General features: G+C 35.0%; 1 protein-coding gene across 1 annotated transcript in view; it reads left to right on the forward strand.

Annotated features, from left to right (window-relative positions):
* Positions 1-27,078, forward strand: part of MCU (mitochondrial calcium uniporter) — a 184,978-nt gene that overhangs the window by 120,709 nt on the left and 37,191 nt on the right. The window contains exon 2 of the mRNA XM_069572033.1: positions 18,213-18,282. Within this exon, the coding sequence (XP_069428134.1) occupies positions 18,213-18,282 (70 nt within the window). The remainder of the gene's footprint in view (positions 1-18,212; positions 18,283-27,078) is intronic.

Raw genomic sequence — 27,078 nt, forward strand, 5'->3', positions numbered from 1 at the left:
TAGTCATGTAGCTCCAGAGAGTACAACAACCCAGTCCAGTCTTTGAGTCCAGCCTTAATAAGATTAATATGCATGCCTGGGTTCTTTTTTTTTATATTATAAAAAATTTTATTTTTAGTTCATTTATTTTTAGTTAAAGGATAATTGCTTTACAATATTGTGTTGGTTTCTGCCATACATCAACCTGACTCAGCCATAGGTATACATATGTCCCCTCCCTCGTGAACCTCCCTCCCACATCCCACCCATCCCAGCCCTTTAGGTTGTTACAGAACTCTGGTTTGAGTTCCCTGAGTCCTGGGGTAAATTCTCATTGACTGTCTACTTTATGTATGGGAGTATATATGTTTCCATGTTATTCTCTCCATTTATCTCACCCTGTCCTTCCTCCCCTCCCCTCGTGTCCGTAAGTCTGTTCTCTATGTCTGCATCTCCATCACTGCTCTGTAAGTAGGTTCATCGGTATCATCTTTCTAGATTCCGTGTGTATGTGTTACTGTATGATATTTGTTTTTCTCTTTCTGACTGACTTCACTCTATAATAGGCTCTAGGTTCATCCACCTCATTAGCACTGACTCAAATGTGTTCCTTTTTATGGCTGAGTAATATTCCATTGTATATATGTATTACAGCTTCTTTATCCATTCATCTCTCGATGATCATCTAGGTTGCTTCCGTGTCCAAGCTATTGTAAATAGTGCTGCAGTGACCTTAGGGTATGTGTCTTTTTCAATTTTGGTTTCCTCAGGGTGTATGCCTAGTAGTGGGATTGCTGGGTCAAATGGTAGTTTTATTCCTAGTTTTTTAAGGAATCTCCACACTATCTTCCAAAGTGGCTATCAGTTCAGTTCAGTTCAGTTCAGTTGCTCAGTCGTGTCTGACTCTTTGTGACCCCATGGACTGCAGCACCCCAGGCTTGGCTCGATTTACATTTTCACCAACAGTGTAAGAGGGTTCCCTTTACTGCACACACTCTTCAGCATTTATTGTTTGTAGATTTTTTTTTAATGATAGCCATTCTGACTGATGTAAGGTGATATCTCACAGTAGATTTGATTTGTATTTCTCTCATAATGAACAGTGTTGAGTATCATTTCATGTGTTTATTAGCCATCTGTATGTCTTCTTTGGAGAAATGTCTGTTTAGGTCTTTGCTCACATTTTCATTGGATTGTTTGTTTTTCTGATATTGAGTTGTATGAGCTGCTTGTATATTTTGGAAATTAATCGTTTGTAGATTGTTTCATTTGCTATTATTTTCTACCATTCTGAGGGTTGTTTTTTCACCTTGTTTATAGTTTCCTTTCATACCCGGGGTCTGAACATGAAGTCTGTCTTTTTATCAAGAGGAAACAAGCATGGTTTTCTGCTTGACTTTAACTCCACAGTGTTTATGGAAGCAGTTTCTTCTGTTTGGAAAGTTCCTCAGAACAGTTTCTTGAATCAGCATATTCTTTGCAGGAGTAGAAGCATTTTCCAGTCAAACAAGAAACAAAGTTAAGCCCTTTAATTGTCACCAAAAATTGTCAGCTTTAACTCAGTGATATTAAAAGCCTCTGATAACACCATATCCAACAACTGTAGACGCTTGGCCATTTTCAAATGCACATTGAACGGTTTCCAAAATTGACTGCAAACTAGACCATAAAACAAGTTTTGGAAGACTCAACACTGTTTAATTATCTCTTCTCCCTAAATTGATCTATATACCCAATGTAAACCTGAGGAAAACTCTGTGTGGGAATTAAACGGATTTTTAAATGTACCAGGAAATGCAAAAGGCTAAAAATAAGATGACCATGAAGAAAAAAACTGAAAGATTTACAATACCAGATGCTAAGACTTAATACAGCTATAGTAATTAAGATAGTGTAGAATGGTACAAGGACAAATAAATAGACAAATGGAACAAAGTGGAAAATACAGAGATATACCTACACATCTGATTTATGACAAATCCTCCCTCTTAATTCAGTTGAGAGAGGATGGTGTTTTCAGTACACGCTGGGTCAATTTGATGCCATATAAAAAAAATAAGTTTAATCTTGGCTTTACCTGAGAGCAGATATAAAAAGCTTCTACTTAAAATATAGATGTAAATATAAAAGTAAAATAATAAAGCTTACTAAAGAACACATAGAGTGTCTTTATGATCTTGGAATAGGAAAAAATTCCTGTAAAGGATATAGAAAGTACTAATTATAAAGGAAACAATCACTAATTGGATTAACATTAAAAATTTTTGTTCATCAATATACCAGTATGAGAGAAGCAGCAAGCTACAGAGTGAGAAAAGATATTAACAATACATGTATCTGACAAAGGGTTCATACCCCAACTATATTAAGAAATTTAATAATCAATAAGAAAAGAAAGCTATCTGACGAGAAAACTAAAGGAGAAAGGAAACTTTGAATGGATACTCATAAGAGGCTATCAAAATGTTCACTAAACATAGGGAAAGGATCTCTACCTCATTAATCATCAAGGAATAAAACTATTAGGAGATAACATACACATCTACCAGAATGGCCATAATTTAACAAAACTGACAATACCAGGTATTCACAAGAACGCGGAGCATCTGGAACTCTTAAATGCTGGTTGGTATGTAAGTTGTTACCTGCTACTTTGCAAAACTGGGTATATCTGTTAAAACTGAACATACACATACCCTGTGACTGAGCAGTTCTCCTCCTAGCTATATACCCGGACAGAGGATGTGCATACGTAGGTGTACCAAAAGATATAAGGAACTTTCATCACAGCATAATTACTCAAGTCTGAAAATAGCCCACATGTCCCTTTTGGAATATTCCTACAATGGATTCGTGTAATGGATACATAGATACACAGGGATGAAAAAGAGCTAACTGCTGCTATACTCAACAACATGGGTAAATCTAATATGTATAATGTTGAGCAACAAAAGCCAAATTCAAGTTAATACATTCTGTGTGGTTCCGTTAATATAAAGTCCAGGCCTTTTTTGGTATGTATGTATTTGTTTCTTTTAAACTTATATGTAGAGTACTGTAATTTGCTTACCCTTATATAATTTTTAAATCTTGAGATTTACCAATTTATAGATCTATTATGGAAGTGTTAGTTGCTCAGTCGTATCTGACTCTTTGCAACCCCATGGACTGCAGCCCACCAGACTCCTCTGTCCAAGGAATTCTCCAGGCAAGAGTACTGGAGTGAGTAGCCATTCCCTTCTCCAAGGGATCTTCCTGACCTAGGGATCAAACTTGGGTCTCCTCCTTTGCAGATTCTTTACTGTCTCAGCCACCAGGGAATTCTAAATAAACTTTATTATATGAATTATTGTACTTAATTGTCCATAATATGCATGCTGTTCTAAGTTATAATCTTTTAAAATCAAGCTGGCTCTGCCAAAAAATAAAAAGCAAAACGAATTTGTATTATTTTACCCCCTCAGATTGACTTTACTCAGTTATATTTTAAGATGATGAAGAGCCTCATCTCTTATCAAAGAGTACTGTAAGAAACAATCTTGTGAAATGCTTTATTTAATCTAATATCCAGAATATGGAGGGATCCCTGAATCCACTGTTATTACTCAGAGCCTCCTACATAAATCGTTGCATCAGAAATTTCTTTTAGAACTTTGTGCCAGAAAATATTTTGCCTTTTCTGACAAATTGTTATGATTTCTCTCTACCATTATTGAGAATTATCACTGATTGTGCTGTCTTTTGTCTTGGGGGCAAAGAAGCCATAATAGTTTTTTATTGTTGCCCTAAGAAGTTACAACAAACTTCGTGGCTTAAAACAACATAAATTTATTATATAGTTAAGTAGGTTAGAAGTCCAGTACAAGTCTCAATGGGCTAAAACCAAGGTGTCAGCAAGTCTGCATTTGCAGCTTCAGAAGCTACCTGCTTGCCATGACCCTCTTTTCTCTAGTGACATTGGGGAGAGTCCTTGGTCTTCGTCAAACTGGCGTCTCTCTGGTTCTCTATAGCCACATCATCTTCTAACTGTTTGAAGGTCCCTTTGATACTATTGATCCTCTCCAGGATAATCTCCTATTCTAAACTCAGTTTATTGGCAACCTTAATCCCATCGGGAACCTTAATTTCCCTTTGCCAGTAATATGCCCACAAAATCCAGAGATTGGGACATAGACATTGTACATGAGGAGGTTGTTATTCTGGTTACCACAGAGACTTCAAGCTAAATATGGAACTTAATTTAGCATCTGTTTGATGAGCCACGTAAAAACTTCTTTTAATCTCAGTTTTTGTTCTCTAATATTTTTGTTTTTCTTGGTCTTAGTTTTTTAATTTCAACTTCAGATTTAAAAGCAAATTTGCCACCATTTTATGGAGTGATTGTGTTGTTGTTGCCTCAAATTCTTTGTAGAACAGATAAAGAATAAATAAAGTATTTTGAAAACTTAGACCTTATACATCCCTAGAAGATGGAGAGGATGCTAGTGGGCAGTGGTAAGGCCTATCTTGTACATAGGTAAGGATCTGCCAGTCTCTCAGTCTCAGTCTTAACTGTGTAAAGTTGTGATCAGAACTGTTAATTAAGATAGCACTATTTACCATAGCCAAGACATGGAAACAACTTAAATGTCCATCAACAAATGATTGGATAAAGAAGATGTATATATGTATATACACACAATGGAATATTACTCAGGCATTAAACGGAGTGAAATAATGCCATTTGCAGCAACGCGGATAGACCTAGAGATTATCATACTAAGCAAAATAAGTGAGAAAGACAAATACCAAATGATATCACTTATATATGGAATCTAAAATATGACATATAGGAACATATCTGAGAAACAAAACAGATTCACAGACATAGAGAACAGACTTGTGGTTGCAAGGGGGAAGGGTTTGGGAGGGGGAAAGATTGGGAGTTTGAGATTAGGAGACATAAACTATTATGTGTAGGATGGGTAAATAACAAAGTCCTACTGTATAGCAGAGGAAACTGTATTCAATATCCTGTAATAAACCATAATGGAAAAAGAATATGAAAAAATTATATATATATGACTGAGTCACTTTGTTATATAGCAGAAATTAAACAGAACATTGTAAATCAACTATACTTCAATTAAAAAAAATGTTTTTAAAGTATTGTTAGCTGAGACAATGGCCCCCATGTGATCCCTTAAACATATGGAGAGATCAGCTGGAGTCAGAGTGGGCTGAGAACTATTCTGGGTTCAGTGTTTTCAGTTTGAATTATATATGAAAACCATCTTAACTTTCATATTAAAATACCTTCAATGACTACTATTCTTTTGTATTAATTTTAAGAAATGTATTTATTATTTGAAGCTACACTCTGGAACAGCTTCATAAGAATATTTTTAAAAATCAAGAAAACTAAAATAAATCTCCTTCACTAAAGATAATAAAAGGAGGAAAGTTTATCCAAATCTGTGTATCTACATGAGGCCACAGTGCTAAGAACAAACAAGACTTATGAGTGTTTTGAAATTTCCAATTAGTTAAAGCTGAATTTATTGTTCTTGTAATACTCTTGTTGGATAAAGTCTGGAAGGAATAAAGGGAAAATACTAGTCAGCTAGTCCATGATTCTTTTGCTCATATTCCAGATTGAGATTGACTATTAAGCAGGACAACTACATTGGGAATGCAGGCAGCATGTTTATTTTGTTTTTAGTTTGGTACAATAACTTAGTATAAATGAAAAAGGAATTCTTAAACAAAATAGCTGTTTTCCTCTTACTTTTTCATTTTATGTTTTGGTCTTCTCATGGTATAAGTATATTATACTTACATAACACATGGGAGGGTTGAGAGTGATTTTTATAGCAGCTGTTATGTCCCTCTCAGCTGTTATGTCCCTCTCATTGCAGAGGAATAAAAAGGGTCTGTAGTTATTTATATTTGTGAGTGGTGACTACATTCTTTTTCATTATTAGCTGAAACTAGAATGAAAATGAAAATCACAGGCAGCTTCTGGTTTGAAATCATTTACTTCATTAATATAAGAAAGACATGACACAACTTCTCACTACTACTTCTTTCCCCCCATTTATTTTATCCTAAGCTAAGAAAAGAATAAAGCAAATCTGTTAACTAAAAGGCAAAGTATAGAATCAATATGGGAGTATAAGTTACTGAAATTTTGTATATAATGATATTTATCCCCTTTCTATCCTAGCTTTTCTCTTGCATTTTAAAAGTTTCAGAAAAATAAAACTGCTATACTTTACTTTTAAAAAGAGAGACAATAACAACAAGGTATTTGGGGGTCAGTATCTATTACATTTATGTTAATTATTTTTCTTTCTCCACTTTTATTTGGAAAAATTTCAAACCTACAGAAAACTTGTAGAGATTACAATATTCAATCTTAAACCCTTTACCTAGATTCATCAATTATTATTTTGCCACATTTGCTTTATCTCTCTCTTTACACACACATGTGGATATATGTACACACACTCACTATTATTTATTATTTTCTGATTTATTTGACAGTGCCAGGCATCATAATCCTTCACCTCTTAATGTTTCAACCATGTTTTTCCTAAGAATGATATTATTCTCCTGCTCTGGTTCAAAATACAGAATCTGATTTAACTTTTTCATGACTCCTGTCTATTACCTGTGTTTTATCGGCATTTAAGAACAAAGGAAGCAGTGAGAGGAATTATTAATAGTAGCCACCCACTTCCCAAGTTATTCACCACTGTGCATCTTTCAGAAACCAAGTGTGAAAATGAAAAATAGAGATTGATTTTCAAACCTAAACAAAGTAATTGATGGACCACACTCCTGTAGCATTAAAGTAAGCCAAATTTCTTAAGATAGTACATACAGTTGAGTCATTTCCCCAAATACCTATTAGTATTTATTTTCATATATTCATAGACTTTTAGAGTTGAAAGAGCCCTGCAGTATATGTTGTATAACTCATTCATTTTACAGATAAGAAGAGCTGAAGTTTAAGGTCATATACTAGAGATTAGAATCTGACTTTTCAAGCTCTGAATGCAATATTCTTTCTTTTATGTCATGTTGCTGCCCTTGATGCTTATGCTGGGGTCTTGATAAATAAGAAAGGTAAAATGTCCTAACTAATGTATCCCTTGAATCTCATCTGAATGAATTAGAGCAGTGCTTCTCTTGCCATCTTGTTATAATGCAAATTATGATTCAGTAAGTCTGAGATGGGGCTTGAGAATGTACATTTCTAACATATTTGTCTGATGTTGATGCTGCAGATTCATGAACTACATGTTGAGTAGCAGTTGTCTAGAACCAGCTCAGAAATCTCATAGCCCCTGGGCATCAGCGAAGTACAAAAAACTAAAAAATACTTCTGTTATATAAAGCATAAAGAATAATATAACTAACACCTTTTTCCTTATCATCAAGCCAAAATAAAATACTTATTTAAAAAAGTTTTTGTTTTCCTAACTTCTTTGCCACGTTAGAGAAGGGAGTTTTATCCCAATACATTAATTTATAGATGTATCTAACTGTTTCCCTAACATTGGTTTATACTGAGACTCTACAGACTTTAATGGTATTTTAGAAGGAAATATTAATTCAGAGGATGAAAAGAACCATAGCCAAATAGAACTGTGAATCAAAAAACACAACCAGTGAAGTTATATTTTTACTCTCAATACAAAGATCTTTTAAACCATTTATGTTTATTCATTTAACAAATACTTATTGAGAGTTCACACTCCCATGTAGTTTACATGCTGATTTCATTCCTTTATATCTAAGTCTGTATGCTGTTTTGAATTGTCTAAATGATTATCAAGAGGTACAAATGCTAGATTTTATGGGACAGTGAGTTTTTTAAGGGTTTTGCATTTGGATTTTTTGTTGTTGTTTATAAAATACTTAGTGGCCATCTCAATACAACATGGAATACATTTGTACTTACAGCAGCTAAAAATAAAATAGACATTTCATATATATGAAGAAACTGGCACTCTGAGTATCTCCCAAAATTCTTATGGAAATAATAATTACTTATTACTTGGATTAGTTTAGCAGTAATATAACAAGGCAAAGTCATAAAAAATGTGAAGGAAACTGAAATATAATGAAGAAAACAACTCAATTAGATAAATATTTATTAAGCTTCTGCTTTCTCCTCATGTAGAAGGGTAGAGTACCAACATATAAAGAAAGAAAGGCAGTCTTCAGGGTGATCATTACTTTGAAAGGGAGGCAGGCATCTAAACAGAATTAGAATACAGTGTGACAAATGAAAACAGGTATGGACAAAATCTAGGAGCAGTGCAGGAAAGTTGTAGAGGAAATGGAATCAGAGAATGTAATATATTTTTAAAATGATTAAAGAAACAAGAATTCAGAATTTCTGTAAAAGAAAATGGATAGATAACATGATAATGTAGAAGCCAGGTGAAAGGTATGAAAGTGTTCACTATAAAACTCAACTTTGCTCTTTGAAGATTCATAATAAAATATTAGATAAAATAATAATTGTAAAAACAGTATGATATAGTGGAGCCATGGTTTTTACTTTTCTTATGAGTGTAGGTTCTTAATAAATAGAAGGAAAGGAACCAAATAGAAAAGAACTTCCCAGTTCTCTGTGGGAAAGGCAGATTGTCACTTAAGAAAAGCAGAAATGCCTTCATATCATTAACATGTCTGTCTTGAGATCCAAGAGAGTAAAGCTGCATCCATTAAGGAAAATGTAGCAACCATTAGGGTGTAAGCGCATTCTGAGTGTAGGTGTAGAATTGCCTCAGATACTAAGGGTTTTGACTACACAGTGAAATTTTAGCAGATATTAGATTCTAGTTCTTACCCAGTATAAACTATAGGTTGTAATTTTGAGGTGATACCAAAATCTTAACTAGAAACATTGTTTATCAATTAATTTAATTCATACTAAATTAACAATAAGTAGTGATATACTAGAAATTCTGGTAATATTTTCAAGTTTAGAACCTAGATATATATTTCAAAAGCTAATTTAAGATAATTTAATGAGCATCTTTTAATTGAATTTCTTTAAAACTGTTTTTTTTTTGTTTTTTTTTGCTTGCTCTGTGAGGCATGTGGGATATTAGTTCCCTAACCAGGAATCAAACCCATGCCCCTTGCATTGGAAATGTGGTCTTAACCATTGGACCACCAGGGAAGACTGAACATTTCTTGATACCATTAAAAAATGTGGTGTGTGTTAGTCACTCAGTCATGTCCAACTCTTTGTGACCACATGGACTGTAGCCTGCCCGGCTCCTCTGTCCATGGAGTTCTCCAGGCAAGAATACTGGAGTGGGTTGATATTTGTATTTACTTGGATTTAAAAATGACCTTTATGTCAATTCATATTATGTTGAATGATATGATATATAATTAATTATGTTTAAGGTTTGAATGTTCTGATTATTTTAGTCTGTTGTTAGATCAGCAGTGAAGATTTTGTGACTAAGTGCCTTTATATACGTATATGCTATTATACCACGGGGTCACTGAGGGTCGGACACGACTGAGCAACTTCCCTTTCACTTTTCACTTTCATGCACTGGAGAAGGAAATGGCAACCCACTCCAGTGTTCTTGCCTGGAGAGTCCCAGGGACGGGGGAGCCTGGTGGGCTGCCATCTGTGGGGCCGCACAGAGTCGGACACGACTGAAGGGACTTAGCAGCAGCAGCAGCATGCTATTACAAGGGCTTCCAAGGTGGCGCTAGTATAAAGAACCCGCCTGCAGTGCAGGAGACGTAGGAGATACAAGTTCGATCCCTGGGTCAGAAAGATCTCCTGGAGGAGGGCATGGCAACCCACTTCAGTTTTCTTGTCTGGAGAACCCCATGAACTGAGGACCCCAGCAGGCTACAGTCCATAGGATCGCAAAGAGCTGGACATGACTGAGGCAACTTAGCACACGTGCACACATGTTATTCTATAAGTGTATCTTTATATACATTCGATCCCCAAAGCACTGTGAGTTGTTGAACAAGTATTACTTTTTAAATACCTTATTGATAATTTGGAAGCTAGATTTGATTTCCTAATTAGAAAACTGATGTTGAAAGATACAACGAAAGCCTTTCATATTGCCTTGTTTTGTAGATGTGAAATTCTCTTGAAGGTCAAAGGTATATAAATTGAATCATGACTTTCAATATGAAGAACAATATATTCTAATGGGGAAAATATTGTCAACGTTATAATAAAATGTAGGAACTATTTAAAATAACATTCAAGGACAAAATAATTTTCTAATATTAAGCTGTATTATGTAATTTAGCTTACAGAATATAATTACCACTTTCACTTAAACTGTATCAGAAACTTTGTTTCCTTGGTGAGTTAATGAGAGAATAAAATATGCCCTGTAACCCTTTAAATGTTTTTAATAGTGCTTTCTGAAGAGGTTCTCTTTAAACCTTCAGATTTCTAGCTTTAACATCACAAGGTGTTATATTGTATGGCATGCATCTCCTAGAAAAGGAGATGGCAACCCACTCCAGTATTGTTGCTTAGGAAATCCCATTGACAGAGGAGCCTGTGTCCATGGTGTTGCAGAAGAGTCAGACATGACTTAGAGGTTGAACAACAACAATCTCTTTGTTTAGTGATAGTTCTGACTTTTGAAAGGTGTTAAATTAATTAAATTCTTGTAAATAAGGCATTTAAAGAGATTGATTTGTTTTGAGATTTTTTTTTTTTGATCGGGGGAGGGGGTTGTCCTTTGTTCTTTTGGCCACACCACATGGTATGTGGAATCTTAGTTCCCAAACAAGGGATTGAACCCAGCCTCTCCTCGGGCACCCCTGCCCCCCGCCCCGGCCACCACTCGCGCACGCGCGCACACACACACTAGAAGCATAGAATCTTAACTGTTGGGCCTCCAGGGAGGTCCCTGTTCAGAATTTATATTTCTGAATGTCTTAAAATTTTCATAGAAGGTTAGTCATTCAAACCTGGTCATATTTATACTTTTATTTATCCTTAAGTGAAATCAGCCTTGTGAAATAGTTTTATTGTCATTGCTGTTTTTCTTTTAACAACTGGGGAAACTGAGACTTTGGGGTCGAATCAAGATTTCAGCTGGCCCCAACTCTTTAACTGCAGCATTTCCTCCTATATCAGATCTTGAGGATTTGAAGTCTTATTTTAGTATGTATATTAAAATAGTGAGAAATTATTGGTGATGCAATGCTTCAACAGTTTTATTATATCAAGGATATGGATAAAAACTGATGCCAAATCGTAGACACTGTATAGGTGTGCCTTGCTTGTTGTTGTTGTTTAGTCCCTAAGTTGTGTCTGACTTTTTGTGACCCCTGGACTATGGCCCACCAGGCTCCTCTGTCCATGGGATTTCCCAGGCAAGAATATTGGAGTGAGTTGCCATTTCCTTCTCCAAGGGATCTTCCCAACTCAGGGGTGTCTTGCTTTAGAACAACTAAAATACTTTTACACTGTTAATCCTAGTATACATGTAAGCACTGGATTTTAAAGGTATGGAAAAGTTGTTGAAACCTCGGTACTCTGGTCTTAAAGAAAAGAGACTTTTTTAAGAAGAGAGACTTTTGAAGCATGTATTGAAAGGGTCCATTCTTTTAAGCTTCCCTGTTACAAGGGGAAATGTAAAAGGGGAATATGATTTGACATATCTAAACTCATGATAATAGTGAAGCTATTTATAAGTTGGTTTTAGCCATGGATAAGTGTATATATATATATATATGTATATGTGTGTATATATATAGTATATATATATATATATTTAGTATTTGACACAGGTAACAAATATTTACTTCCTAATAAAATTAGGTCCCAAGATTTTTGTAAACAGAGGGAACTGGGTTAATATGGAAGTACCTTTTTCCTCTTTCTTTTTTTCTCTCTTTCTCTCTTTATTTTTTCTGTTTCCCAGCTTCTGCTTTAATGTCCAACTGACTGAATATTTATCGGTTATTGACAGGATATTTAGATTTGACAGTCTTCCCAAGTTGCTGGCAGGAATATGTTGCTAAGTTTGCTCTTCTGAACAATGAATGGTACATGTAGGAGAATCGCATAAATCATAGAACTAAAGGATTTGAAAGTTAGTTTTGACTTAAATTTAGTAATTTGTTCTAGGGCCATGAGATATATTTTTATAATTCAAAAGTTTGATTTTTAAAATTATCTTAAATCTTATGACTTGGGAAAATAAAGTTATAGTATTTTGTAGTCAGACTCTAACTTAATAATGCTAGCATTTTTCTTTTCCTGGGGTAAGGATTTAAGGGTGATGGTTATAATACCAGGGCAGATGTTACACCTTCCTTTAGTTTCACTAGAAGCCCCAATTTTTCCTAAAGGTTCTCAAAATACTTATCAAAGGTACAGACTATTTCATGCCAAAGATATAAACTTGTGTTTTCTTTTCAAGGGACCATGTTGGCACCACATCACTGTGTTTATTTGGCATTGATTGCCTAGAGGTTTACTTTTTCTCTGATGATTTCTGCTCATTCTGAATATTTACTTTCTTAACCTTAATCTTGTTCTCTGCCTATGAAATTTAAATATGTGAATAATGCATGCTATTTACCTGAATGTTTTTCTTTTTTTAACTTTTTGACATATTTTTAAAACATTCAGCACAAATCAAGTATTTATTAAACTCTTCCTATTTTCTTGTGACTTATTAAGAATATACAGTTTAAACAGCAACATATATTCAATCTAGGAGACACATGGAATACACTTTAGAATACCAATGCCTCTTTGGTCTTGAATACTTACATTCCTTTTATTTATTTTTTTTTTGTCTTTGTTTTGCTTTTGTTTGTTGTTCTTATTGTTGCCATATTTCAAAGAAAAAAGGCAAGAACAAAATATGTTTTGTCCCAGTGTCCTTATTAGTCTATAGGCTATCAAAAGGTTTAAAGGAAAAAAAGGACTTATGTGTGTGTGTGAACACTTAAGAAGTAATGCTGTGTAATTGTCAATGTCATTATAGAAGTGACTGGGAAGGACTTTGAGAAAGTGACCTCTCTCAGAATAGTGGAGGTAGGCTTCTACAGCAAAGGTCAGCAAACATTTTCTTAAAGGGCCATATGACAAATATTTGGGGCTTTGTGGGTCATATGGTCTCTGTTGCAACTACCCAACTCTGCTGCAACTGCACAGCCACTCAGTTCTTCTGTTGTTGTGTCAAAGTGGGTCAATGAGCTCTAGATAGTAAATAAATGAGTTTGGCTGTGTTCTAGTAAAACTTTATTTACAAAAGCAGGTGGATAAACAGCCATGCTTTTATTTAGTTCTCTGCCTCACAAACACATTGTTTATTATTGTTGATAATCTTTAAAATAGAGGACTTCCTGTTTTAAAATGGCCTAGAAGATGTATACTGAAATATTTTCAGGTAAAGGAGTATGATGTTTGGGATTTCCTTTAAGATACTCTGTGGAAAAAACTGGGTGGATATAGATGAACCAGGTTTGTCAAAATTTTGGTAAATACAGAAGCAGGTGATGGGTGAATGGAAGAAATTCACCATACTATGTTTTCTACTTCTGTGTAAGTTTGAAAAAGTTCATAATAAAAAGTTACCTCTTGAATAAATGATAGCCCAATAAAGGGCAGCAGTTTCTCTCTTGGGGGAAGGAGAATAAGAAACTCCATCTTCAGTACAACCAGCGAGATCTCTGCAATCCCAAAGCACAATATATGAAGAACGACTGCAGACCTGCTACTGCTGCCGCTGCTAAGTCGCTTCAGGCGTGTCCGACTCTGTGCGACCCCATAGACGGCAGCCCACCAGGCTCCCCCGTCCCTGGGGTTCTCCAGGCAAGAACCCTGGAGTGGGTTGCCGTTTCCTTCTCCAATGCATGGAAGTGAAAAGTGAAAGTGAAGTCACTCAGTCATGTCCGACTCTTAGCAACCCTGTGGACTGTAGCCCACCAGGCTCCTCCGTCCATGGGATTTTCCAGGCAAGAGTACTGGAGTAGGGTACCATTGCCTTCTCCGACTTCAGATCTAGTGAAGGTCAAATAAATGTGTGAGAAGACTTCAAGAGAGGATGCCTGTGGGATGGTTGCAGATCTCCAACAAAGCTGAAAGAGCTTGATTCTCCAAAATAATGGCTGCCCTCAGACTTCTCCAAAGTAGCAGTGAACACTCACACTTTACCAATGAAGTCCTCAAAGAAAGATTAATTTAGGAATCTTGTGCCAGTCCAAATAATCATTCAGTATAAAGGCAAAGACAAACATTTTTTAACATGCCAACATTTAGAGAGTTTAGCTCTCATGAATCCTGCCTCTAGAAGATGAAGTTCAGCCAACCAAGAAATGAAAGGGAAAATAATATCTAAAGTATTGGTAGTATACATAGAGTCCACTGATATATAAAATTAAGACTAAAACAAATGTGAAGGTTAGATTTTGCAGAGCAGAGTATGAATATTTAAAACTTTGACAATGTAGTAATGATATAACTAACAAAAGCTGGAAGGGTGCAGGACAGAAATGATGTTAAGTAGTGAAACTCCAGTTTTTTAACAAGCTGTCCAAATACGTCATTTAAAATAAACAAATCCAAGATGAATTGAGAGAGTAAGATTGACATATATACACTACCATGTGTAAAATTGATAGCTATTGGAAGCCTGCTGTATAGCGCAGGGAACTCAGCTTGGTACTTTGTGATGTCCTGGAGGTGTGAAATAGTGGGGTGGGAGGGAGGTTCGAGACAGAGGGGATACATATATACATACAGCTGATTCACTTCATTGTACAACAGAAACTAACACAACAGTGTAAAGCAGTTACACTCCAGTAAAAAAAAATCAATAAAAGAAAAACGTGGAGTTGGGGGGAGTTATCTGGAGAAACAGTATGCTAAGTAGAGGACTAGCTATTACAAAGGTCCTAGAACAAAAGTATAGCTGGTGCATACAAAGTACAGCTGGTACAATAGTCATTCAGTATAAAGGCAAAGACAAACACTTTTTAACATGCCAACATGTAGGGAATTCAGCTCTCATGAGTCCTACCTCTATAAGATGAAGTTCAGCCAATCAAGAAATGAAAGGGAAAACGACAGTTTTCGTTAGAGGTAAGTTGGATTGCTACTTCTTAACTGACTAAAATTAATTCCTAATGAATCAAAGATTTAAACCTGAGAAAATAGAGGCCATGGAAGAATTTTATAATATCCTCAAAGTAGGGAAGCCTGGTAAGATACATGACACAGGCCCCTTAAACCACACAGAAAAGATGGAAAAGTTCGACTCTTAAAACATGAAAATTGTGTTCTTACAAAAACACCATTAACAAAGTAAAAATAAAAACAAGGAAATTTTTATAACCAAGGGGTTTTTGGTTGACCAAGAGGTAATTTTCTTAATATTTAAAGACTTTCTACAAAATAATATTCGAGACCAAGATTGAGATTCAAAAACTGGGAAAAGATGTAAATACTTTGTGCATAGGAAAACAAAGTCAACTAACTCTTAGATTAAAATATGTATAAATTATCACTCAATACAAAAAAATGTAAATTACAGTTGTGGTGAAATACTGTTCACCTGCAATATTGGCAACATAACAGAGTTTGATAATAGTCCATTGTTTAGGAGGGCATAGAGACCACATACTCATTTAGTGAATTAGAGTATATTTGATAGGTATGCGAATTCATATAACCCCCTTGAAAAACAATTTGATAATAGCTTTCAGAAGTTGCAGAGCATGTGTCTTTAACCTAGCACTCTCTGTTGAAGTCTTTTGTTCTCAGATGTCTGTGCCCGCATTTAAGGATATTCATTCAAGTATCATGCTCACGTTTAGTTGCTTCGGTTGTGTCGGACTCCATGGGATTCTCCAGGCAAGAATACTAGAGTGGGTTGCCATGCCTCCTCCAGGGGATCTTCTGACCCAGGGATTGACCCAGGTCTCCTGCATTGCAGTCAGGTTCTTTCCCATCTGAGTCACCAGGGAGAATCAAGTATCATGTGTCTATTGACAGACAACATTATTATTATTATAATGTATTGAAGGGACAAATGACTAATGGGACTATAGCATGCTACCATTTGCATTTTTAAAAATCTCCACAAATGCTTAGACATATATGCACACACTTATGTATATATAAATAGTGTCTGATAGACTCTCCGGATTTAACAAAATTAATTCCTAATGAATCAAAGATTTAAACCTGAGAAAATAGAGTCCATGGAAGAGTTCTCTGGAGAGGAGAACTGAGCAGCTGGACCACAAAGATGGGAGGAAGACCAATATTTTGTGTAAAATAATTAATCTTTTACTTAGTTTTTGTTCTTTTGAATTTTATATCATAGACTTGCTTTTTCCGGTCTAACTAGATAAGATAACTTAAACATTTTAAATAAGAGCATCTTGTTAAACCATAGCTAGGCATCATGAGAATTGATACTTTTGAATTGTGGGGCTGGAGAAGACTCTTGAGTCCCTTGGACAGCAAGGAGATCAAATCTGTCCATCCTAAAGGAAATCAATCCTGAATATTCATCGGGAGGGCTGATGCTGAAGCTGAAGCTCCAATATCTTGGCCCCCTGATGCAAAGAACCGACTCATTGGAAAAGACCCTGATGCTAGGAAAGATTGAGGGCAGGAGGAGAGAAGAGCTGCAACAGAGGATGAAGTGGATCACCGACTCAATGGACATGAACTTGAGCAAACTCCAGGAGAGAGTGAAGGACAGGGAAGCCTGGCGTGCTGCAGTCCACGGGGTCACAAAGTTGGATACAACTTAGATACTGCACAACAACAAAGCATCCTATAGTTACGGTTGAGCCAGTTGAGACCTACAGAGGACGAGATCCAGGCCCTCTGTATTTTTTGTAAAAGATGGGTAGCAGTATTGAGGCCTGGGTTCTAATCCTGATTCTGATATGTGGCTCTTTGTAAGTCCCTTTCCCTCTCTGAGTCTCAGTTTTCTCATTTGTAGAATGAGTTTGGACTCATCTTCTTTTTCAAAACATCCTTATGGAGCTAAGGATTCTTTGGTCCCCATTAAAAGTGTTGAAGCAAAGGATTAGGATTGTAGGATTTCCCAGCACACCTGTATTTAACCAGTGCCTTCTTGGATCTCTGAGTAAAATTGAGTTTAACTAAATATTTTGAGACCAAAAAAAATCTGAAAGTGGCAGTCTACACTAAAGTTGTTATGTATATTAGCTTAAAGATTCTCAATGACGGCATCAAAACATTAATGTGTAATGATCAGCCATGAAGTCTCAAGTGATTTAAGTGGCTTTTTCATTTTTAGAAAACAGTCTTGCATTCTGCATGCTTTCTTAAGCTGGTAAGAGGTAGGAATTTATGATACTAACTTGAAAGATGTCTGTTATACACCATAGTCTTGTTAGGTATGCATTGACTTAGAGTCCTAAATTATTTTTGTTTGGATTCTTGGAGTGGAATATAATATCTGGCTCTGAGGCTAATATGTTGGGTTTTAGTCCGTTAATGTGTTCTTTTCTTCCTCCTTTAATACTTTTTGAGGGTAGGAAATTAAAAGGTACAAGGGAATAAATTAAGCATTTAGCAACTCAGAAACGTATTCAATAATCTTTCTGAAACTTAGTTTAATTGTGAGAGACTAAATTCTAAACCTAAATCTACAGTGACACTACTCTTTGAGGAAGTAGTAAAGGTGGATATTAGTGTGAGTTCCTTCTAATATTCAGAAGATGATAACGATTAAAGACTCCAGGAGTGAAGTTGCCTGACCAAATTAAAACGAAAAAAGGAGAGTAAACAGATAGATGTCTCCCCAATAACAGTAGAGTAGTGATATAGCTGTTTAATAACTGTCTTAGACCTAGTGAAAGACATAAAGGAAATCCAGGTCTAAAAACTAGTAAGAGGAACAAGAAACAAAGTTTTGTTTAGACTTGACAGTGCTTAAAACCAGTACTAAGTGTTTAAAACACTAGATGAAAAAAAACAGTTTGTATGGGTCTGTGTGTGTGTGTAAATGTGTTTGTATGAAATCTTGAAATAAACCAAAATGCATCACTAACATCTTAGGATGAAAAGAGTTTGAGAGACTTCCTTTATCTGGATTTTTAAACTCTTCCACTAAAGGATACATATTATTTAAATGATTTTAAAGCTATTATTTGTTATATTCATACCCATATGCATGTAACATCTGTTGTGTGCCCTGACAATGGATGTGTCTTTTTGTGTTTTCTAGGTACACCAGAGGCTCTCTTCTTGGCCTAATTTGGGAGCTGTTTATTGCAGTACTGTTGTGCCCTCTGATGGTGAGTTATGGCACATTTTTTTTAATGTCCAGTGCTTTTTTTTTTTTCCTTTCTCACTGTTTCCCACTCTCAGATTGACATACAAATTTATTTTTCTTAAAAAATAGGCCAGAATCAAAACAATTGGAGAGTTTCAATAAAGAGAGAATTTCTCCAGTATAAACATATTGTTCATAGTGATGAATCCTCTCAGCTTTTGCTGAAGCATTTCACTTAGAAACTTCTTGTTTTAATAATATTGTCTAAAATTGTTAAATATTTGGTGTCAGTATCAATAAATATATATTCATTAAGTTATATATATTCAGTGATAACTAAGTCACATTCCAACAGTACTCTTGTACCAGTTTTATTATGATATTCAGTGGCAAATAATTTGAACTAGTGATTTTATATTGAAATTTTTATTATTAATTATATCATGTAATACAGTTATCATTATCCTGTGTACCAATCTGTATGTGCTATGTGCTGTGCTTAGTCGCTCAGTCATGTCCGACTCTTTGCAGTCCCTGGACTGTAGCCCACCAGGCTCCTCTATCCATGGAGATTCTCCAGGCAAGAATACTGGGGTCAGTTTCCATGTCTTTCAATGATTTAACAATACTAAAGTTGTACTGGTGTGTCTGGCTGAATGTTATCCCAGGATATAAATGCTAGTATGTTGCCTCTATGTTGTATGAGGGATTGAAGACAATATTTTTACAAAGGTAAAATGATATATACTTTTGAAAAAAAGAGTTGCTCCCAAAATTCCTACGAATACTATTGTCCTTCTTGAGAAAATCAACTTGTATTACTTATCAAGAAACAGAAGCAGAAAATTATTTGATTTAATGAAATTTGTTGTCCTTTCTACTCTCAATTTATGTACCTTTCTTATTTAGTACTTCTAAATTAATCTTACTTTAGGCTGGTATAGCATATAAGAAAACTCTGTTTAACGCACAGCTGCTTCAGCAGAATTTAGCCACCAGTAGTAAGCGTCTCTCCCATCATTCATTCTTCACTACTGTCATGGCTACTGGGTCATGTTCTATTAATATATCAAATGAGGGCTTGATCCTGTTTTTTTTAAAAAAGTGCAAAATCCAAAATACTACATTATATACCTGGTGGACTATAGTCCAGAGGGTCGCAAAGAGTCGGACAAGGCTGAGCACACACACACAAATATTATGTATAATATATAAAATATATACTGCCTCTCAGTAATTGCCTATTAATTTTGTTGTTGGACAAAATGTTCTAGTTATGACTATGATAGCTGTTGTAAAATATAGAGTATCTTAAATGTTTAACCTCCCTACCAAAGCAATCTAGAAGGTTCTCAATTTTTCTTGTGTCATAAATACTTTCGAGGATCTGGTAAAAGCTTTACATTCTCTCTCTAGAAGAAAATTTTACATACACATAGGCAATGTTACATAGAATTTCTTAGTGATACAGGCTCTCTCAACCCTGGTCTCATGAACCTCAGCTCAAGAACTACTTTGGCCACACTGTGCACACGCGCACGCATATCCCTGTACCCAGGCCCACGGTCCCGTTGATGAGAGGCATTATGCTTAGAGGTTGTGTTTAGCTTTGTAATCAAGATTTGCATCCCAATTTTCACTTTTAAGCCATGGTTTAATCTTAGACAAAATAATTGCCTTGTTAAAACCTCCTGCCTTATATGTGAAATGGAGATAGTAATAATTATTACCTCCAAGAGAAAAATGTGCTTATCCAACAAAAACTTTTATTGTATAAAGAGTGGTGTGTGTGGTAGTGTTAAAACCTTAATCAAAGCAATGTGATTTAGGGCTTCTCGTTTTAATTTCTCTATGCCCCAGATCCTCCTTTGTAAAATGACTGTATTTTATGTACCATAAAATTCATGTATCATCATGCAAGCATAATAACAATCCAGCTTTAGACTATTTCCTTACCCCAAAATGTTCTCCTGTTCCTGTTTTGTAACCAGTCCCTGCTCCGACCCTTAAGGTTTAGGCAAACACTAATCTGAGGCAAACGCTAATTTGCTTTGTCTCTCCTCCTCCTTTGTAAAATTTCATAAAAATGAAATTTTTATGACTGCATGGTTTATAGCCTATTTAAAGGCTTTCAAAACTTTCAGGGGTTCCCCTTCATAGTAATGAAAAAACTCCAGTACTTTGGCCACCTCATGCAAAGAGTTGACTCATTGGAAAAGACTCTGATGCTGGGAGGGATTGGGATCAGGAGAAGAAGGGGACGACCGAGGATGAGATGGCTGGATGGCATCACTGACTCGATGGACGCGAGTCTGAGTGAACTCCGGGAGTTGGTGATGGACAGGGAGGCCTGGCGTGCTGCGATTCATGGGGTTGCAAAGAGTCAGACACGACTGAGCGACTGAACTGAAGGATGAGAACAATTCTGCTATAGACAGGTTGACTATATAATTTATCACCCAACCCAGGATACTTTTGAGAATACATCGAGGACAACCAGAGTTGTCCTGACAGTTCTAAATGCAGTAAGCCAGGACATATCTTCACTGTAGGTAAGTTGAATAAGAGCAAGAAAAATAGTCTCCCTAGCTGCTTTCATTTCTCTATCCAGAAATGTAATGCTACTTAATTAGCCTTGTATTGAGAGCTGTGATAGAAAGAAATGTTGTCTTGTAGTTAATAAAAAATATAAAATTTCCTTACAAAAATTGTTTGAGGGCAATTAATTTTAGCAATGAACAGTTATCAAAATTCTTGGTTAATAATAAACAATCATCTGTTTAATCCAAATATAGACAATATATATAAATTCTTAACCTAAGTAACTAGATATATGCCCTAGTTTTTTTGTTTTTTGTCCCATTACTTTTGAAAAAGCTTTATTTATATGTATTTTATGTACCATAAAATTCATGTATCATCATGCAAGCATAATAACAATCCAGCTTCAGACTATTTCCTTACCCCAAAATGTTCTCCTGTTCCTGTTTTGCAACCAGTCCCTGCTCCGACCCTAAGGTTTAGGCAAACACTAATCTGAGGCAAATGCTAATCTGCTTTGTCTCTCTGTAGTTAAACCTTTTTTTAAATGTCATATAAATGGACTCATTCAATATGTAGTCTTTCGCATCTAGCCTCTTTTACATATCCTAATGCTTTTGCGGTTTACCCATATTGCAGCATGGTTTGAAGTTCTTTGTTTTTATTGTTGAGTAGAATTCTAATATATGGAAATAAACGAAATGCACATTTAGTTTTTCAGTCACCAAATGAAAAACATTTGGATTGTTTTCCATTTTGAACTATTAAGAGTAATATTGCTATCAACATTTGCTTATGTCTTTATATCTCTTGAGTAGATATTAGGAGTGGGATGTCTGGGTCATATGGTAAGTATATGTGTAATTTCTTTATTGAAGTATAGTTGATTTATACTGTTCCATGTGTACAGCAAAGTGATTCAGTTATACATACATATGTATATTATTTTCAGATTTTTCCTATTATTTGTTATTATAGATATTGAATATAGTTCCCTGTGCTATTCAATAGGTCCTATGTTTTTTATGTGTTTTATATATGGTAGTTTGTATCTCTTAATTGCAAATTCCCAATTTATCCTTCCCCCTCTTTCCCCTTGGGTGCAAGTGTGTTTTCTATGTCTGTGAGTTCATTTCTATTGTGTAAATAAGTTCATTTGCATTTTTTAGACTCCACATATAAATGATATCATACAGTATTTGTCTTGGTCTGACTTAGTTCACTTAGTACAATAATCTCTAGACCCATCCATGTTACTACAAATGGCATTGTTTAAACTTTTTATGGCTGAGTAATATTCCATTATGTGTGTATGTGTATATATACATATACACCCGTCTTTATCCACTCATCTGTTGATGAATATTTAGGTTGCTTCCACGTCTTGGCTACTGTGAACAGTGCTGGAGTGAATGTTGGGGTGCATGTATCTTTTCAAATTAGAGTTTTCATTTTTCCCTTATATACGCTCAGGAGTAGGATTGCTGGAACTTATGGAAACTCTATTTTACTTTTTTAAGGAACCACCTTAATGTTCTCCATCACCGATGCACCAATTTACATTTGCACTAACAGTATAGGAGTATAGGAGGTTCTCGTTTCTCTACACCCACTCCAGCATTTATTATCTATAGCGTGAGGTGGTACTTCATTGTAGTTTTCATTTGCATTTCTCTAATAATTAGTGATGTTGAACATCTTTCTATGTGCTTCTTGGCCATCTGTATGTCTTCTTTGGAGAAATGCCTATTTAGGTCTTCTGCCCATCTTTTTTTATTGGGTGGGGTTTTTTTTTTGTATTGAGGTATGCAAGCTGTTTGCATATTATGGAAATTGAGCCCATTTTGGCCAGGTTGTTTGCAGATATTTTCTCCCATTTTGTACACTGTCTTTTTTGTTTTGTTTATGATTTCCTTTGCTGTGCAAAATTTTAAGTTTAATTAGGTCCCATTTGTTTATTTTTGTTTTTAGTACTCGAGGAGGTAGATCCAAAAAAATATTGCTATGATTTATGTCAAAGAGTGTTCTGCCTAAATTTTCCTCCAGGAGTTTTATAGTATCTGATCTTATATTTGGGTCTTTCATCCATTTTGAGTTTAATTTTGTATATCGTGTTAGAGAATGTTCTAATTTTACTCTTTTACATGTAGTTGCCCAGTTTTCCCAGCACCACTTATTGAAGAGACTGTCTTTTCTCCATTGTATTCTTGCCTCCTTTGTCATAGATAAATTGACCGTTAAGTATGTGGGTTTATTTCTGTGCCTGCTCTCCTGTTCCCTTGATCTATACGTCTCTTTCTGTGCCAGTACTATACTGTTTTGATGACTGTGACTTTGTAGTATAGTCTGAATTCAGGGAGCTTGAGTCTTCTGGCTCCATTCTTCTTTCTCAAGATTGTTTTTGTCTATTCAGAGTTTTTGTATTTCCCTACAAATGAAAAACTTTTTTCTTCCAGTTCTGTGAAAAATGTCACTGGTAATTTGACAGGGATTGCATTGAATATGTACGTTGCCTTGGGTAATATGGTCATTTTAACAATGTTGATTCTTCCAGTCTAAGAACACAGCTTATCTGTACAACTGCTTGTGTGGTCTTCAGTTTCTTTCATCATGTACTTAACTTTTTAAGAAACTGCAAAACTGTTTTCCAAAGTGGCTGTCCCACTTTGCATTCCTACCAGCAGTATTTAAGTTTTTCAGTCTCCCTATATCCTCCCCAACACTTGGTATAGTCACACTTCTTGATAATAGACATTCTAGTGGATTTGTAGTATTATTTCATGGAGGTTTTAATTTGCATTTCACTGACAATCAAGATATTGGGCATCTTTTAATGTACTCATTAACCATTAAAATATGTTCTTCAATGAAGTGCCAAACTTTTTGCCTGTTTAAAATAATTGACTGTCTTAGTATTGATTTGTATGTGTTCTTTATATATTCCAGAAATTTTCATGTTACTTTTAAAATAATTTTGTGGGAAAGGGTGGATTTTTTAAAATCATGTTTTATTATTCATGGCTATTCATATACAGTTGGAATTTCTGTATTTATTGTCATCATTTATATTGAGGGCATAAACATACCCCACCACTGTCTTTCCTTCTAGCTTTTAAAAACCTAACAACAAAAAGGAAACACAAGTAATAAAATCACAAAAAAATGATAGAAACAGAAAACCTCAGTGTTTTAATGTGGGCATATTTCTCACCAACCTAGATGTGACGTTGGGAAAGCTGAAACACCTTATTTTGCCATTTTAAAAATATATCCTACAGTTTGAACTTTTTTTTGGTAAGTAGGAGTTTCAGTTTGAAGTACCAAAATATGGTTGAACTTGTTGCATCACAAAAGTCTTTTTGAAGGCTTTTATGAAATTGACTTTCACATTGCTAAGAAAAACAACCATATGAACTTGGAAAGATGTTTAAACTTTCTGTGCTGACAGTATTTAAACTGGGTTAGTATGGAGCAGAGTAAATTTATATCACAATTCAGATGTCATCCATTCTAGGATTGCTATCATTTATTTCAATATTTTGAAGTAAGTTTTGAGGAAATCGGAGACTATGTCATTTCCCTCCAGAATGTGATGTGGTTAAACTACTGATATTGTTTTAAGGAGTTAGTTTCCAATTGTGTCTGTTAATATACATGTTGATACAAAGAAAAATCCCTTATATGTGATCTCTTATGGAAATTAGAAAAACAGTTAACGCTAATGGCTATCACCATCTTTGAAACAGTGTTAAATTTCTTTTCCAAAATAACTACCAGGATTTTTTTTGTTTTTTTCTCTAAGAAAGATCTTGGTACTCTGTGAACAGATGGCACATCTTCCAAACTATGACCTCGGAGGAGAAAGGAGCTTTATCCATTGCAATAATGCTTTGTTTTTTTCATTGGCATTGAAGACTTCCACCGTCCCTAAAAGAGGCCTTGCCTGCTACCACAGAAGTAGTCAGTATTTTGAGAACAGGATTTTGTGAGAAAAAGAATAAATATATAAATTCTCCTTTGCTAGATTAAACTTTGGATAGGAGTTTTGCTTTTTAAGAGAAGAGAAAGTTTATTACAAGGGAGTGTTTTTAATTATGTCTTGATTAACTTGGGGGATATTTGGGCCTTTATGAATGAGCATAATCTTCCAGTTCAAGACCTTACAGTCATTATTTTATACTTGGTAGGAAACTCATGAACCCTTTTAACCAAGCTGTAGCTCTGAAATAGAAAGAAGTAGACAACCTTGTGATTTTTTCAGCTGCTGGAGAAAGTTTCTCTCTAGGCTAGTCATGAATGGAAAGGTTTATCAGTTTCTCTGTAAAAATTAGAAAAAACTTAGAGCTCTTGAAGATTACTTCCACTCAGAAACTTTAAAATTGGGACTTGGATTTCCAGTCGTTTCACTGTTGATACTGCATCAAAACAGAAAGTGATATAAATTCAATTCTAAGAGTCTTAGAAGAAATCTTAGGTTCCTTACACATGCTTAGCCAAGCATTATCTGGCAAAGTGAACTATGAGAGCTGTGTTACCACATACCTTTCCCAGAGTCTCTGAGTTTTTACAGCTTCTTTTCATCAAAACAGAAAGGCACAACCTTTTTAGATATTAAAGGTAATATTCAAGTTAGCATGTTCCAAAACCAAGCCATTATGTGACTTTTTATTCAAGCCAAACAATACCAGTCTTATAATTGAAATATCCTTTTATATAGAATTAAAGTTTATTTTCTGTTTTAATTTGTAAATTTTTATTTCTTAAAAAAATGACTTATTTAATATGAGGAAAAATGCTTCAATTTTTGTTAACATTTATTTTAAAAATATGGCAGTGTACTAGTCTTTCGCTTATAGTCTGCCATAACAAAATACTGTAACTTAAACAACAAAAATTTATTTTCTCACAGTTTTGGAGGCTAGAATTCCCAGATCAGGGTGTCAGCATGGTTAAGTTCTGATCAGAACTCTGATCCTAGCTGGCAGATAGCCACCTTCTCACTGTGTTTCCACCTAGTGAAGGTATGGGGAAAGGTCTTACTCTTCATATATAGCTGTTGTGCTATCAGATTAGCACAACAGATTATCAGATTAACTTTATCTTTTCCTTTAACCTTAATTACCTCTGAGTGACCCTATCTCCACATAAGCACATGGGGAATTAGCGTTTCAAAAATACAAATTTGGGGAGATCACAATTCAGTCCATAACAGTTAATATGAAGGAAATAATTTTTCAATGCAACAAATGTGTTGTATCTAAAATTTTTATGTATAAATTGTTTGAATTTTTTCAGGAAATAGGTCTAAGAGGGGAATCCATACCTTCTTCAGGTTGTCAAGGAGGTCTGTTATACAGAAATACCTAGGAACAGGAATTGGTTTATATAATTTATGCTCTTTTTCTCCTTGTTGCCCTCGGTAGAACATGTCATTTTTGTTCTCTTGGGGTTTAAAGCCTTGACTGGAAATTTTCTCATGGAAATTTGTATGACTTTAGACTTTAGTTTTTAAGACTGTAGATTTTTAAAAAAGCAAGAAAAACTACCAAGGAAAGCATTTTTCTATATCCTCATTGAATCTTCTCAGCCTCCTTGTGAGTTAGTAGAATCTCTGTATTAAAGGTAAGGTGAATGAGATAAGGGTATATTCAGTAATGTGCCCATACATTCAAGGTGTCTCCTGTGGTAGAATTTGAGATTTTCAGGAACTGTTTTCAAATCTGAGATTCCAACATCTATAATTCTTCTGCTACACTTTACTCTCTGTACTTTAGGATTATATTCCACTTTACACCATCCAGAAATTAAAGTGGGCCAAAAGTCAAGGATTAATGAAGTTACTTTCAAAGCAGCACCATGAAAAGAATTATTCTTAAAAAAGAAAAAAATGCTAGGGCACTAAATTAGGACAGGATTTTATTTTTACAAAACAATGTAAAATATTTAATTCTCAGAATGAATAGATGAAGGATGTGGATGACTTTTTATTTAGCCCAAATGCTTTTGACATTTATGAGAGTTTAATTATCTTCATAAACAGATTTTAAAAGAACCAGATTCAACAAAAGTTATATAGGTTGTTCTACTATTTGTAGACAAAAAAAGATGCACAACTTGAGAGTTGCAAATTAAGTTTTATTTGAGTCAAAATGAGGACTGCAGCCTGGGAGACAGCGCCTCAGATAACTCTGAGAAACTATTCCAAAGAGGTGAAGAGGGAGTTCATTGCAATCAGCGCTTACTTTACAAAAGATTTCTACTAGTCACGAGGAGCAGA

Source organism: Ovis canadensis, chromosome 25, assembly GCF_042477335.2.
Source record: "Ovis canadensis isolate MfBH-ARS-UI-01 breed Bighorn chromosome 25, ARS-UI_OviCan_v2, whole genome shotgun sequence".
Taxonomy (NCBI): domain Eukaryota; kingdom Metazoa; phylum Chordata; class Mammalia; order Artiodactyla; family Bovidae; genus Ovis; species Ovis canadensis.